At 45.4% G+C, this 16,476-nt stretch overlaps 1 protein-coding gene across 1 annotated transcript in view; it reads right to left on the bottom strand.

Annotated features, from left to right (window-relative positions):
* The window catches only part of LOC106807105 (E3 ubiquitin-protein ligase Su(dx)-like), a 136,552-nt gene that overhangs the window by 7,754 nt on the left and 112,322 nt on the right, over positions 1–16,476 (bottom strand). Inside the window, exons 7-13 of the mRNA XM_014809722.1 lie at positions 11,754–11,966; positions 11,140–11,413; positions 8,003–8,084; positions 6,876–6,948; positions 1,713–1,797; positions 1,035–1,163; positions 717–798 (exon numbers count right to left, since the gene is read on the bottom strand). Of these exons, the coding sequence (XP_014665208.1) occupies positions 717–798; positions 1,035–1,163; positions 1,713–1,797; positions 6,876–6,948; positions 8,003–8,084; positions 11,140–11,413; positions 11,754–11,966 (938 nt within the window). The remainder of the gene's footprint in view (positions 1–716; positions 799–1,034; positions 1,164–1,712; positions 1,798–6,875; positions 6,949–8,002; positions 8,085–11,139; positions 11,414–11,753; positions 11,967–16,476) is intronic.

Below are 16,476 nucleotides of genomic sequence, written 5' to 3'. Positions count from 1 at the left end.
GAGAGAGAAAGAGACGAGAGAAGGAGGAGAACGAGAGATGAGAAGATTGGTAGAGAAGAGATTGGAGAGAGGGAGAGAGAAGAGAGGAGAGGTGGGGGGAGAGAGAGAAAGAAAGAAAGAGAGAGGAGCGAGAGAGAGAAGAGAGAGAGAGAGAGAGAAAGTGAGAGAGAGAGAAAGAGAGAGAGAGAGAGAGAGAGAGAGAGAGAGAGAGAGAGAGAGAGAAAGAGAGAGATAGGTGTGTGAAAAATCTCAGTCACTCCCATATAAAAACCATGCAAACAACCTATAATCTCGCTGAAATTTTAGTCGCCGTTCAGTAAAAAAACCTTGAAAACTGCACAAATTTCCACTGTTTCAAAACTTAATACCATGCAAGGAGTGCTAGGGGCAGTAGCCTTCACAGCATAATATCCTCTTAACTTGATTTTTCAATTATTAAATTTGGAGGAGAGGAAGTGGCTTTGTTTGACGCTTCAACGACTATTTCAATATTCCGTACGCCAAGCTAGCGCTTCTTAACAGATCGGTTTGCTTGGCTGTTTTTCTCGAAAATCCAATATCGCTTACAATTCCCTAGGATTTCCCTAGAGGGGAGAAATTCCAGGAGGTCATTAATGTTTGGGACGAATTGCGGAGGAGGAGGGGAAGAGGATCATGGACGAAGACTTCTTTACATAGTAGTGGTACAATCGCAAAATATGATGTACAGTACTTACTTGGCAAAGATACCTGAACTGTCCAAGTTTCCACCTAAAGCTTCGTTCGTATGCTATTGGCACACCGTACACTCCTTTTGGCCTAGAAACAAACAAAAAGAGCAGCGCTTGCAATAACTATGACTGCATTGCAATAACAGTAACTTGCTATGGTCTGAATGTGAAAGAGCACAAAGGTCATGCTGCGCACTAGAGCTACCTCACAAAGTAGAATGGTGCCACTTAGAATTGCACGTTTCCAGACTAGCAAATGACACAGTGCAAAATGAGCACGAGGGGTACTCAGATATTCTGCTGGAACAGACAACTAGCATGTACCCTTTGGCAGCGCCCGGCCGGGGATCCTGGAATGTGGTGAGGCGTCCGTTGTGATCCACAAAATATCGCACTCCATCCAGCGTGAATCTCATTTCCCAACCATCCGGCAGGGGCTCTTCTTGTATAGCTCTGTGTGAATGAATCGAAAAACCTTCATCGTGCGAAAAACCGTTGCAAAAAAAACTCGCATATTAATAATGCCACGCGCGCGCACGTCAAGGAACGGCGTCTGCGCTGACGAGTGTTAACATCAGGACGACGCTAACAAAATGTCCGAACGCCAAATTATCGTTCACGGTAACGAGAAATTCCGAGCAACAATTTCACAAATGCAGGTAATATTCCTCTCGCGAGGAAGGCAGAGCGAGGATCCGGCCCTCTTGCTTAAGACCTAGCTTTCAGCAGAGGCGGTAAACTAGCCATTATGAGCTTTGAGCTCGTCGACAGATTACAGGATGGGAGGGGGGTTACACAGTAGATCGATTTATAATATATAACATATATATAATATATATATATATATATATATATTATATATAGATTTATAATAGTAGAATTGCATAGTATTATAATTGGAGCTGGGTGTCGTACTACATTCAACTCTCAACTTTAGACCCGAGATAGCTATGGACGAAGAAAACAATGTGTTTAATACAAAATCGAGAACTAGTTACATACCCTTGAGTTCGCGGATCCTCCCACTGGGTGGTTCTGTTTTTGTGATTCACATAGTATACACGTCCATTTGCTTCCACTCTCTTTTCTGTAATGAACGTTATTTGCACGCTTACTTTCTGGCCACCGCTGAATAATATCTAGTTTACAGTAAACCAAACAATCACAGCATTTCACGATTTCATAATAATAATTTATTAGACCATGACTTTGACAGGTACGTCGAGTTAGGACAAAACAAGACGTTAACTGTGGCCTCAGTCCCATCGCTTATCATTTCAGTGAAAAAAGGCCCAATTTTCCAATAAAAGCAGTTTATTCTGAGAGTATTCAGTCGAGAAAGTCGTAAACACGCTCATACACCACACACGACACCCCATATACCACACACCACACTCCCACACTACATACCACACCCGATATACCACACACTGCACTCCCACACTACATACCACACACCATGCTCCCATACACCACACACCACACAACACAACCATACACCACACACCACACTCCCACACTACACACTACACACTACACACTACACACCACACACCACACTCCCACACTACACACTACACACTACACACCACACACCATGGTCCCATACACCACACACCACGATCCCATATACTACACACCACAAACCATACTTCCATATACCACACACCACTCCTACACTACACACCACACTCCCATACACCACACACCACGATCCCATATACTACACACCACAAACCATACTTCCATACACCACACTGCACACCACACTCCCATACACTACACTCTGCACTTCCATACCACAAACACACACACACGCGCGCGCACAGACACGCATACGCACACGCACACAAACACCACTGTGCGCGCAACACACGCACGCCACATGCATGCACGCACGCACGCACACACACACATACACCACACACCCTAAAAACTACACACTGCACAAAGATCTCCCACTGACACACACACATCAAGCACCACCACCTATCTCATTTTCTCGCACGCAACACACGGCGCGTTCCCTATAGAACAGCCATGACAGACGCGTGCACGTCTCGCATGTTTGCACGCGGCTCATGTCACCATCGCCTACGATAAGCAATAGCATCCTCCACGATGACTTGCCACGCGTATAAGTACTATGTGAGGCTGGTAACACACTTGTCTGCCAGCAATGAAAACAGCATAATTAGCCCTCGGGCGAATTAATCAGCTTGCCGGCGGCCGTCGGAGACATACTCAGCCGCCTAATTAACTTGAATTAATCGGGTGCGATACATTTAATTAAACACGTCGTAGCTGAAATTAATTCGCTAGGCGTTCCAGAGAGCGTCACGGCATGCGACGCAATAATGACTGTAAGCAGGAAGAGGAGAAATCTCACGCAAATAAAAAAACATCCGTTCTTTGCGCATATGCAGATTAACGTCGCGTGTTTTGGCCTGACCCCCAGCTGACCCCAGCAATAGTTTCAGCTCCCGGTCACTTCCTCGAAGATTCAGCTCTCCATTGTACAGAGATCCTAGTACCCTTTATAACAAGCAGAAATACGCGAGAGTATTTCGTCATGTCACTACGGAACTCGATTAAGAACATCGTGACAGTAGTCATTTAATGTGACTGTTAAAACTAGGTATCATAGATCAGCACAGATGTTTATGGCACCCTTGCTTGGATAATGTGCAATTGCGCAAAGATTTTTGGAGCACTTGGAGGAAATTTGCTAGCTATATTGCACTTGCTCCAATAAATAGAGTTGTTGATTACAATCTAATGTTGACAATTATATTAGTTGCACCCACATGTGGTGGACATGACCTTTATAACGTCGTCGTTCATAAGACTTGGGAGAAGTTTAAAAATACAAGACATCTTATCATTAACTCATAACATGATTACGTGTCATCCGATATCCGCACCCTACCCCAACTTATATCAATTACGCTTCAGCCTTTCAAATTGTGATGGCCTCATAAAAATAATGACGCTTCTTTTAGGAAACAACTACCTGAAAAAAGCCTTCACTAATACCGTTTTAGCAATTAAGACCATACATACATGGATGAGAAATATAGTAAAGATCTCTTCATCACTCATTATTACAATCACACTCACACCACTAAGACAGACATGGGGGCAAATCCGCCTAATTAATACATTAAGTAGATTTGTCTTGTAGCTAGTATAATACTGACAGGGAGACTGCAATCAGAGAACAGGCAAAAACGCAAACCCATCAGCTTTCTCAGGGGCGGCGCGTACGGGGGGCCGGGGGGGCCGGGCCCCCCCACTTTTTTGGCAGAAAATATATGTCTATATGTATATTTGTATGATCGAAGAAATCAAGAAAAGAAAGAGGGAACAAGATGAGAGAAGGGGAAAGAGCGAAAGCAGAGTGTTTATCACATTTTATCTGCACTGGAAAATTTCAAATTTGACGAGGAATCCTCAGGCCATTAACTCATAGCAACAGACATGCACAGCGACCGTATTTACACCAACACCGGCGCGACTTCGGGCTTGATCTGTGCTTACGGAGCTCGATCGAGTCGAATATCAGTACCGTACTGCATATGTCAGCCGTACCAGGCGGTTCGGGAGTTCGAACGAAACGCCCCTCCCCCAAGCCAAAATTTTTTTTGAACATTTTGCAAGAATTTCACTTCAGGTCGCTCCAATTTTTAGTGTAATAATTGCAAAATCCTTTGTGCGGGAGGTGAAAAGTGAAACACGGCACATCTCCCAACACCCTCCCCACCGCTGTGTCGCTTGGGCTCCTCTCGCGCTGCCGCTTCGCCATCCGAGCAAGGCGTGTACCAGGGCGGTGTCGAGGAGTCCGGACCCCCCCTTGCTCGCCGGCAAAAGAAAAGATCTGAAGGAGTCTAATTTGAAAAATTTTATGGGGGAGGGCCCTCAGCCCCCCTGCAGCGTGCTCCCAACTTTGGGTTAGCCGTTACACCCACCTGGTACAAAATCATGTTACACGGCCTGCCGAGCAATGCCAACATTGAAACGAAACCCCCCCATATAAAACTAGCGTAGCGGCCTGCAATATCGCACAACATTTGTACTTATAACTGCACTACGCACCGTACGCACAGCTTAAGTACGCGCGAGCCACGCAGAGTCCTAACGCACGCTGATAACGCAGAGCGGCCATACCCACAGAAATAAGAATAGCAAGTCAAACTATCTCAGACTTCTAGACATTCTAGAATAAAATAGAACTTCCATTCTATTCTGTGGTGAATAGCCGAGACCGTACCCCCAGCGTACGTGTTCCTGGCAGTAGACCTGGGGACATAGACTAGAGCGTTAGTTTTTATATGTATATATTTTATAATAGTTCCTTTATTTCTTTAGTTTGTTTGCACTTTAGTTCTTAAATCATTTTTATAATAAATATGTTGATTTTTCTTTATGTAATATCCTACAGCTGGTTTTTAAAGGCAAAACTGTTTCAGCAACGAAAGATAATACTAAAGAAAAACTAGTCGAGTGATGTTTTAAGTGTTTAATATCATTAGCAGTCTGTTATTTTTTTGACTATTTACCCAGGTTGAAAAATTGGAAATTTTGTACCCCTGAAAAATGATTCGCATATTTCTATATTCTTATTCCTATTACATGTTTCATTATTGATGCAAATATATTTATACTTCACTGATAGTTGACAATGTAAATAGCATGTACTGAAAAGATGTTGTTTTCTTCCGTTTTCGTTTTCATTTAAAAATTTGAAAATGGTTCACTTCGATGTTGCACCAGATCCGCTCATTTCAGTGCAAAAATTGAAAGCTCCCGTGCCGATGAAGGGAATCCCCCTCCCACACCACCCCGCTCGATCGTCTGGCTCCCCGCTCGGCGCTTCGCTCCCGAAAAACTGAGCCCTCCGCGCATGGTCGTTTCAATTCTACTCAATGGGCCCCCCATCACTTTGAAAACCGTGGCGTCCGCCCACCTGTTTCTTATCACACGTCCGACAGCAATCCGCTGCTCGAACAGCTAATGAAAGGAAGCACAGGAATAATAAAAAAAAGCAGAAGCTGGGGATGATTGGACCTGGAAGGATGAGTGAAGATACAGAAGAGCTGATAGCCCAAGTACGGTTACAAGAGAAGATTAGCTAACGTCAGTCAGCGACTCGACTATAGATGCTGTGACGCAGTCATCACTGCAGGAAATTAAAAGGATGCGGTCACGTTAGTAATGCTCATAGGGTCCTATGTCCCAGCCAGTACTGCCGAAACGTACACTGGAGTACGAGTCCGGGTATACCGGAACGTACCCTGGTAACTATCTGATATTGTTAGGAGTTAGGGTTAGGGTTGGGTTTAGGTTAGGGTTAGGGTAGGGTTAGGTTAGGCTTAGGGAGTATGGCATAGCGACTCCCTAGACATATTGAGTGTGGTAGGCGTAGTACGGTCCGCAATGATGTTCAAGGTACGATCAGCATTACGACCTACCAGGGTACGTCCGTATTACCGACGCGTACCCAGGTACGTTCCGCAGTACCCTGGGGGGACATAGACCATATCAAGCCGTAGCAAAGTTTATAAGTAACACTAGAGTGATCAGAAGCTAAATAATACCTGTTTTAAGCTTTTTAGCCTTTTGGTATTATTCCTCCTAATGTGATGCCATCTGACATAGAGAAATCATGATGCCGCAAATAACAGTATGGATATGCTGCACGGCAAAAGGTGGCTATAATTAAAAAGCTAGCATGCAATGGTGCAACGATACAAAAATAAGATGTAGTTTTCTAGAAAGCTAGAACGTGGCCAAAAAAACTCTGATCAAAGTAAATCAGCAATAAGCTGATTCGTCTAACATATGAGATGGTTTGCACACCGAGTCGAGACCACAATGGGCAAGCAGATTAGCTGAATCATGAATCATGGAGTTGCATCTAACAACACAAAATAATCCTGGCCAATCCTCTTCCCACAACCATCCCTAATGCAAAGCTAATACTAATGAACATGGGGGGGGGGGGGGAGGGGGGGGGGGGGGGGTAAGCCCATAGTCAACTCGAAGCCTTCCGCTGGGCAGACAGCAATTCGAGTGAAATCTGTATGTCGCCGAGCAATAACAAGTCACTGTGGTCAAACGTGTCGCTGTTTAGCGTCCAGTGTGTCCCCCGTTCTCGTACATATCCCCAGCCTTCAAGCAATGGCCCAAAGCCATCACTTCCACGAATGTCTGCCGTCTGGCTTCTACATTTCTCTTGCTGCAATATGCAAACACAAAGCCGCAGTATTGCCCGTGGATTACTACAGTCAAGGAAGGTGCAACCAAGTAACATCATTACTGGCCAAAGAGGCTTAATTATAGCCACTCTGAACAATGAAGAAGAAATAATGAAGGCCACACAGGCTTTTCGTACTCATCCTACGCTGATTTTACCGTAGCTCACTGTCCTAAAATAAAGGTGCCGTCCCCCACCTTCCCAGTGCCGTCCCCCATGAGCGCGCCGCGCGCGCGCGCCCTCCCGCACCCACTCGTCATTCCCTTTCCCCTCTTCCACACCCAAAACTCTTCCCCTTCCCTCCCGCACCCCACTCTCCCCTTCCCCTCCCAGCCGCCAGCTCTCTCCTCCTCATACCCCCACTCTGTCCCTCCTTCCCCTCCCACCCCCACTCTCCGCCCCTTCCCACTCCCCAAGCCAACTCTTTCGCCCTTCCCCTTCCTCACCCCACATCCTTGTCCCTTGTTCCCTTCCCTCCCGCACCCGAACTCTTTCCCGTTTCCCTTTCCCCTCCGCGCGCAGCCCCACTCTTCCCTTCCCCTTAATCCCTCCTGCACCACTCTTCCTTTCTTTACCCCTCCGCACCCCACTCTTCCCTATATCCTCCCCACCCCACTCTCCGCACTTCCCCCCACCCCCCACTCTTTGCCTTTCCCTTGCTCCTACTCTCCCTTTCCGCTCCCCCCCCCTCTAATCCCCTCTTGCCTTTCCCCCCACCCTTCCCCTCTAACTCCCACTCTTCCCCTTTCCCGTCTCCCCCACTCTCCCCTTCCCCTTCCCCTCCCCCATCTTTTGCGCCCCTTCCCCCCAATCTATTCCCCCTCCCTCCCACCCCCACTCTTCCTGCTTCCCTCGCCACACCCCACTTTCTATCCACCCTTGCCCCCCACTCCCGCCTCCGCCGCGCGACGCAGCGCGCACGCACTCTCGTAGACGGAAGCGGCGGCTGCAGCTGCTTGCCATCGCTGCCGCCTGCGAGCGGCTCGCGGTCGACCTGACCACTGCTGGTAGTGCTGGATCAAGTCGACGGTGGGACGCTGCCATGTTTGTCGATCCGCCCGTGCTTGTGATCGACCGTAAGTGAATATGCGGCCGGCGCTGGTCGCGTCGCTCTCCAGCTGCGGACGACGATTCGAAACAAACAACCAATTAATAAATAATTAAATAAGTTAACAACAAAAATATAATATAGATAAACAAAAATTTAAATGCGCTCGTGTTAGACTAAGCGTCGGCCTACAAACAAAGATGTAATGTGGTGAGTACGGGGAGGGGGGCGATGTGGCAAGGTGGTGTGAGACAGAACAAGGTGGTTAGAGATCATAACAAAGCTGAAGTGACTGAGACATACAAAGGCTGGGTGAGAACAGACAAGGGTTTGATCGCATATCACAACGTGCACTGAGACCGTACAATGTGGTGAGAACAGACCAAAGGCTGGTTGAGGCATACAAACGAACAGTGACTGAGATGTAACCAAGGTGGTGAAGACAGACAATGGTTGGTTGAGGGCATAACAAGTACTGAGAACGTAACAAGGTGGGTGAACAACAAGTTGTTTGAGGCCCATACAAAGGACTGTAGACCCGTACAAGGTGGTGAGAACAGACAAGTGAGTTTGACGGCATACTAAAAGCTGACCTAGAGCACCGTACAAGGTGGTGAACACAGACAAGGTGTTGAGCAAAACAAATCACTGAAGACTCACAAGTGTGAGAAATGTATAAGAGATGGTAATGTCGATATGGTGTTTAGATGCTACCATGGTGGGTGAGAACAGGCAGGTGCGTGAGACATCAAGTGTTGAGGCATTACAAAACTGAAGATGACGCGTGAGACATACAAGGTCGGGTGAGACATACAAGGTGGCTGAGAGCAGACAAAGCGTGTTGAGGCATACAAAGTGACATGAGATCGTACAAGGATGCGTGAGACAGACAAGGTGTTTGAGCGCATAACAAGACTGAAAGTGACTGAGATGTAACAAGGATGGGCTGAGACCAGACAAGTGGTTGAGGCCCATACAAACTGAAAGTGACTGAGACAATGACAAGGTGCGGCTGAAGACATACAAGGTGAGACAGACAAGGTGGTTGAGCGCATACAAAGTGACTGAACGTACAAGTGGTGCAGACATGAAGCAAGGTGGTTGAAGCCATACAAACTCGAAAGTGACTGCAGATGCTACAGAGGTGGGTGAGACAGACAAAAGTGGCTGAGATAATACAAGGTGCGTGAAGACAAACAAGGGTGCGTGACGATAATACAAAGGTGGTGAGATATAAAACAAGGCGGCATGAAATATACAGGCTGGTGAGCATAGTACCAAGCGCGATGAGATAAAGTACAATGGGTGAGACAGCGCAAGTGGGTGAGACAGACAATTGGTGAAGTACAAACAAGGTGTAGATATACAAGCGGATGAGATATACAATGCGGTGAGAATGATACCAACGGCGAATGAAGAGTACTTAAGCTATAACAGTATATTAAAGAAAGGTCAATGACAACTGTAGCTCACCACAAAAAGGGCGCAACAAATGAGTGAATGGGAACAAGGTGCACACAGTGGGGGGGGCAGTTACCCGCCAAGTTTTAACAGAATTTAGTGTACTATAGCTAAAGGTAACCTATTTATTAACCTTCTAAATTCATTCTCTCATAGTTCTTAGCATAAAAATATACTACACTTTCTACAGCTAAACAATGACTACAAATCGCAACCCCCCCCCCCCCCCCCCCCCCCCCCCCCCCCCCCCCCCCCCCCCCCCCGCCCCCCCCCCCCCCCCCCCCGCCCCCCCCCCCCCCCCCCCCCCCCCCCCCCCCCCCCCCCCCCCACCCCCCCCCCCAAAAAAAAAAAATAACCCTAACAAAACGGTTTCTTGAGCTAGCCAAGCGGTCAAGTATTTGATCATAATATCAGATTTAGGCACTGCCTAAAAGCGGAGCTCCCGATGTGTAACGTGTACGTAAGATTGAGAGGATACGCTTATTCCACATACCACGTGACAATGGTGTTTCCCTGCCCATAACACAACTTTTGTCAAAGGTTAATTGGTTGTATGGAAGTGTTTACTTCGTATGAGTGTTTCTAAGCGGTAGCACACGGTTGCCATAGATCTGTATATCGCAATAATAATTTATAAACCAAAATAAATCACAATTTGTGATGGTAGATGGCACTATACCCGCTTTAATGTTTCTTAGCGATGGCATTCAAAATAAATAGGTTATGCTGCATTCCGACATGTTTTGTAAAACTTTATTCTAATATAGACGTTTTATCGGCAGGGTGGAGAAGAAATACCAATTTTGCATTAAAGATATTGTCAATGAAATCTTGTAAAACGAACCAGACGAGTGTGACACCACAGACGGTTATCTGCGTGTCTATATATGCTATATAATTGCCAAAACCTACCTAATTTGCATAATTATTTTGTAAATATCAAAACCCCTGTAATACGTTTTGGGGCCAGCCGTTATTCATTCACATACCAAAAATGAGCAAAGTACGTTGAACCTGAACTGACTAATGGCAATTTCCATTTTTGCCAAAAAATTGCCGTGGCTCGAAAGTACGTCGACTGGCGTGCTCCAAAATAGGACGTTCTAACCTCTCCCATAGCAGTAACAACTATACCAAATTTCAAACATGTGGGTCAAACAGTTCCCGAGTTATCGTTGACCGTAGCCAAATGTTGACGGAAGGAAGGACGAACGGACGGACGTACGACACCCCATGGCAATAGCTCATCTTGACGATGTCAAGGTGAGCTAATAAGGTATATATATATAAAAGGGTATAATAAGGTATATATTAAGGTATATAACGTCATTGGGATAGATAAACCAGTTAAAATAAACAGGGTTTCTGAAATAAACAAGGATGCGGAGATAGGCAAACATGTGCACATTATATAAAGGAAACACTCTAGCAAAGCCGGCATTATCATAACAGCCACAGCTTAGCTAACACCAATGAACCGTAGATGACTAAACAAAGTGAAGTGAATGACCGGATCCGCACGCAAACACGAGTAGGAACAAAGAAATTTCATCAGCAGTATGTTGATGGAAAGCTTATGTCAACCAGGTTAACTCCATCGCTAATTGCGAAAGCGGGTGCCCTGGCTACGGCGCACGCGCACGCACGCACGAGGTGTCACGTACCCTTCAGGCAGCGGCTGTGGCCTCTCCCACGTCGTGCTGCGCGTGCTGTGGTCGACATAGTACCTCCTGCCGTACTGGTCGTGCCTCACCTCCCACCCCGGAGGCAGCGGGTCCTCATCTGTCTGGCCGGGATCCCCCGGCTGCGGGATGGCCGCCTCATGCCCTGCCGCCGGGTACGGGGGAGAGTTTGCGGGTCGAGTGGGGGTCGTGGTGGTGGTGGTGGTGGTGGTGGTGGTGGTCGACGTGGGGCCGGTGCGCGCCGACGAGGCAGCTGCTGCAAGATTGAAATACGCACGCATGATATTGACGAGAGGATGTGAAGCATGGCGCATGCGAGCGCGCTCGGAAATACGATAATTTAATATTGGTTTAACCGAATAGGGATTTACGTAATGAGCTCAAAAATACATTCAGGATGATTACTATTCATTTGAAAAATACGCCATTGATGAATTAATATAATTGTCCAACTGGGTCGTATACTTTAACACCGTGTATACCGGCATAATACAATTAACTAATTATATTCACTGTTAGAGTGCATTTTCAAGTTTTACAACTACGCTGCTCATGAGAGCCAACTGGCTGTGGTGAAAAGCTATGCTGAATCGTACCAGGAGGAGTCAGTCCATGTGCAGACGACGCGAGGACAGCGTTAGAACTACCATTGGTTGCCCTAGGTGGCGCGGCGGGGCGGGGTGGCGGTGGGGCTCTGCGCCTAGAGCTACCTCCAGCAGCAGCCTCCGCTGCCGCCTGTGGTGTTGACTGGCTGCGTGGCCGCGCGCCGGCGCCTCTCTCTGGTGAAGAGTCTGTTAGGCGTTCAGACACTAGAGACAAGATGCATCGGTGTCAGAGTTACACTAATTAGACAGACGACGTCTTGTACTAACGACACGCTTATAATGTGGTATTGTAAAACAATAGCACCCCACCCCCTCTACCTTCCCGCAAAGCATCATGTATCCAAATAACCTTGTGTGTGTCCCAATTACTGCTCCCTATAAAGGTGGGGATGAAAGTGTTGGTGTGGTAATATAGACCAAAAAAATCATGATGCGTCAGAAAGAAAGTGGGAATTACTATTATATGCAAACATTTGCAGTTTGCCAGTTTGTCTTCGTTTTTATTCTTATTATCTGAAACGAATAGTTAGAATATGATACTGAAAGGCATTGCATGAAATTCACAATGCACCGCAAGAGGAGTAGTATTAAAAGTATCATTTTCTCCGGAAATGTGTTGCTCAAGAGACATACTCTGCACCAGCTATATGAACGATTAGTGCTCACGCTCTCTCGCTCCGTGTAAATGATACAATCATACATTAGTAAAGCTATAAGCGTAGCCAGCTGCAACAGAATAGTGGTTATTTTAGCTCCCATCCTGCACTCCTACCTCGTCCTCAACCTACAAGACCATGCGAGGTGGGCCGTGGGGATGACAATATATATATAATATATATAAACTCAAGCCACTAGTCCGAATGCTTATATTAAATGGTTCTCATAAATCTCACGAATGGCTAAGATAATGTTTCACCATGTGTCGCGACGGAACATGTGCGCTGGCGGGCTGGCGGCCTAACACCCAGCACTCACCACAGTGCCAGTGCCAGTCGCACACATGAGCAAACGGCAAAAAACTCCTGCTGCTGCTTTTAAATAAATTAGTGTCTGTAAAAACGCTCTATGTATAACGATAATATAATAAAGTAACATATACGTAGCATATTATACCGTATACGGTATAGTAATACGAACGTCTGATGCCTGAACGTAGCCTTCACGTTTTGGTTAGATGGGTTCGCGTCCCCACTGTTTCTGACAGGCGGTGCGAGTTTAGCGCTGGGGACCAGTCTACTTCCTGGCTAGCATTGGTTTATAATTTTATGACGTAATGGCGATGTCACGTGCCGATGGAAATGGCTGTGATTGGCCATTTGTAACGTGTTGCCGGCGAAAGTCGCTGGGAAATAGAAACGTTTCTAAATATTTTTGTCGTCGAGGTTGTCGCCGGTCGTCGTCGCGTCAGTGTGCAATGGCTCATAGGAAACAATAGTTTCTAATTTTCTGAAAAGTCGTTTGTCGTTACGGTCGGTCGTTGTCGCTGCAGTGTGGCTGCGCCAGTCGCCACGACTGTTGTCGTTTGTCGTTACGGTCGGTCGTTGTCGCTGCAGTGTGTCTTGGCCTTAACGCGGCAGCAACACTTCCTACGTAACGAGCGCTGTTAGCGTCTCTTCGCAGACGCACAAGCCACAACCACTGATGGCATGCGCACGTTTTGCCGATAGCATAAGAAAGGATGATTCTTGCCCGTCAGAAATTGACTTATCCTATTCCATCTCATTTTGTCTATGAGATTTTATTTTACTCCTCCTACTTATTTTTCCTCTCACTGTACATGATTGCTTCACTTTGTACACTAATGTATTTCTTTCATGTCATCTCATTGTACAAGATTGCTTCTCTTTGTATATATGAATGCTTTACCTTAACATCACCCCCATTGTACATGGTCACATGTTTTTATAGATATTTCGGTTTATTATCAATGTACATAATAATTCGTTAATAAAAGTGTCATTTTATGTCACCTCAACATTGATGGCCATGTCTACAAATGTCTCATTAACATTGTATGCGATCATATTATCTATGAATACTTCACTTTATGACACCATATTGTGCACGTGATCATTTGGTTAATGGATGCCTCACTCTACGATCATAAATGATTGGTCACGCGGATGTTTCATTTTACGACATGATCGCTTCACTTATTCACGGTGAAATATTTGCTTCACTTTGTCTACGACTGTAGGCTTCACTACTGGCACCCACACATCATTGTCCTTGTGAACTGATAGACCTGTTAATAATGCAGCGACTTCATGCTGATTCATAGGTACGCACGTAAGCAGACGCTGACAACCACACCCCAACTCAGTGCACCACCTAACGAGAGAAAATAAAAATCCTCGTTCGCGCGATTCAGCCGATCGAAATCTCAGTTTTGACTAACGCGATGCGAGTTGCTGCGATATTAAATCTCGCTGTGCCGCCTCATCGAAAACTGAGCAAACAAGAGGTCTCATTTACAGGTTGGCGACGCGCGATTCTCGCTGGCTTTAATTGTATGTACCCAGCATTTACAAGAGCACCAATAGCGGCCGTCGTCGTCGACGCTCGAGCAGACATGATCACCACTATCCGCCCACGTCGCTGCCGCCCGCCGCCATCGCCTGCCACCGCCGCCTGCTGCCATCGCTGCATCGCTGCTGCCTGCCGCCTTGGCGGAGGTAATGAACTGTTTCGTGTTTGTGACTAGAGGAGGCGCCTGTAGCTGACATACCTTAGATATTCCTCCTTGTTCTCCTCAGTGACCTGAAGGTCAGCACCATTAGCTGACAGCTCGTGTGATTCAATCTTACCCAGAACCTCAAAGTCAACACTGAAGAACATTTCCAAGCCGCATTCTTCAATGTCATTCTCCCTAAAAGACACAACGTAAGGTAACCATGTAAACAAAATGTTTCCAGTCAAGTGTCAAAGAAATCTACAGTTGACCTGGTAGATGGCAGCACTGATGCCATTGCGAATTTGATTAAAAAAAAGCCTTTCTCTGACCACTGAAGCTGTTTATTTTCAGTGAATCCAGAAATACACATGTGATATTTCATTCTGATAGCCGTTGTCAGAATCAACGTAGTGTTACAACTAATATTACAACATGATAATAGTAATACTAGCATTGACAAAACCACATCCTAGCACCCTGGCCAACATTATAACTGGAACTCATCGATTCATTCATTCCCAGACCTGGCAAAAGAGGTAACAGTCACCAATATTGTCACTGTTTGCTTTGACCGGTGTTTACGATGAGGTTTCATGTAAAATGCATCTTTTAATGAGAAATATCAAATATAGTGCCAATATAATTGTAAATTTTACGTGTGAAGCAATTTAATTTGTTGTAATAGTTGCGTGAAGCTGCAACAGGCTAGGTAATTTTATATACGTACGATGACGTGTGCTAGAATTTATCAGTGTCATAAAGATTTGTCTGCCATCAGTATGGAATAAAATGTTATGGCCACAAGTAACATTACGACTAACGCGAGTGTTTACACGCTGGTAGCAGCGTGCACTTGTTTTCACAATATTCGGTTTGCCAAGACATTGGCGAGTGCACTTCTCTATTGCCCAGTAATGCTGCAGCCAAGTTCAGGCAATCACACTGTACATTTGCTCCCACGAGAACATAAACAATGAAACGAGCACATGAGAAAAATAAACGAGTGTCTCTGGCACATTGCTGTTTAGGTCTATAGGATTCAGTATAGCTTTTGTCCCTTTGGCTCTATTCATGGAGTATATAGGGCCTCCACAACCTTTAGTTTCTTTAACAAGCTTTGCGCAGAAAAACTGCTTTCTCGTATGGTCGATACCCTTATGACGAATCAAGAATACTGGCTTAGATATATGCAACAAATAAAATTTAACAATTGTAAATTAGTATAAGAAAGTAGGAAGATATCTAAACGATGATCACGTAGTTACAGGTTAATTAATGCAATATAATATAATGCCAGACGTCACATTCCTGCTACATTCCCTATATTTGTCCACTTACTTGATCCACACTAGTGAGTTGTAGTACTCAGGGTCTATAGTCTCTAAATCCTTCATTGTCAACTTCTTGCTTAACATTCTCTTATAGAAAGGCAATGTGAATCCACTGTCTATGAATTTGCCATGGTATAGTGCCTGCAACAGCAAGACATACAGTTACAGATTGCTGCAATTTACATATATTACTTACATTCATTTAACCTTGAGCACAACATGACGTAAGAATGGATTAGCAATATATTTCAAGCACGAGCACAACTTAGCTAATTTTTTTAAAATAATTACGTTGCAAACAAGATACACCGTTTACCCTGTTTTTACTAGTCAGCATTTATTTTTGTTTTTGTATTCTAATTTGATTTAGGAAAATTACATCCATTGACAAAACATGTTATTTCTCAAAATAACGCAAATTTGAAGATCCCCAAACCTAATACCATTTTTTTATGTATCCTTTTTAGAGTAACATATACACACACAATAAACCCAACTTCTTACTGTGATCTCACAAACTGACCTTCCCCCTGACACCAGTTAATTGCATTTTTTCTCGCTAAGCATCCGAGCAAAGCTGCACATACTCCTCAGATATCCATTTGCATACTCTTCCACGAACTGAACCACACGACACCAAGTTTGCACTCAGTCACACTAGTAATTAGTAATCATAATAGCCTCTGGCCGGCTTCTGACGAGAAATATG

The sequence above is a fragment of the Priapulus caudatus genome, unplaced genomic scaffold, assembly GCF_000485595.1.
Source record: "Priapulus caudatus unplaced genomic scaffold, Priapulus_caudatus-5.0.1 Scaffold0, whole genome shotgun sequence".
NCBI lineage: Eukaryota > Metazoa > Priapulida > Priapulimorpha > Priapulimorphida > Priapulidae > Priapulus > Priapulus caudatus.
This window is presented reverse-complemented; position numbering and strand designations above follow the sequence as displayed.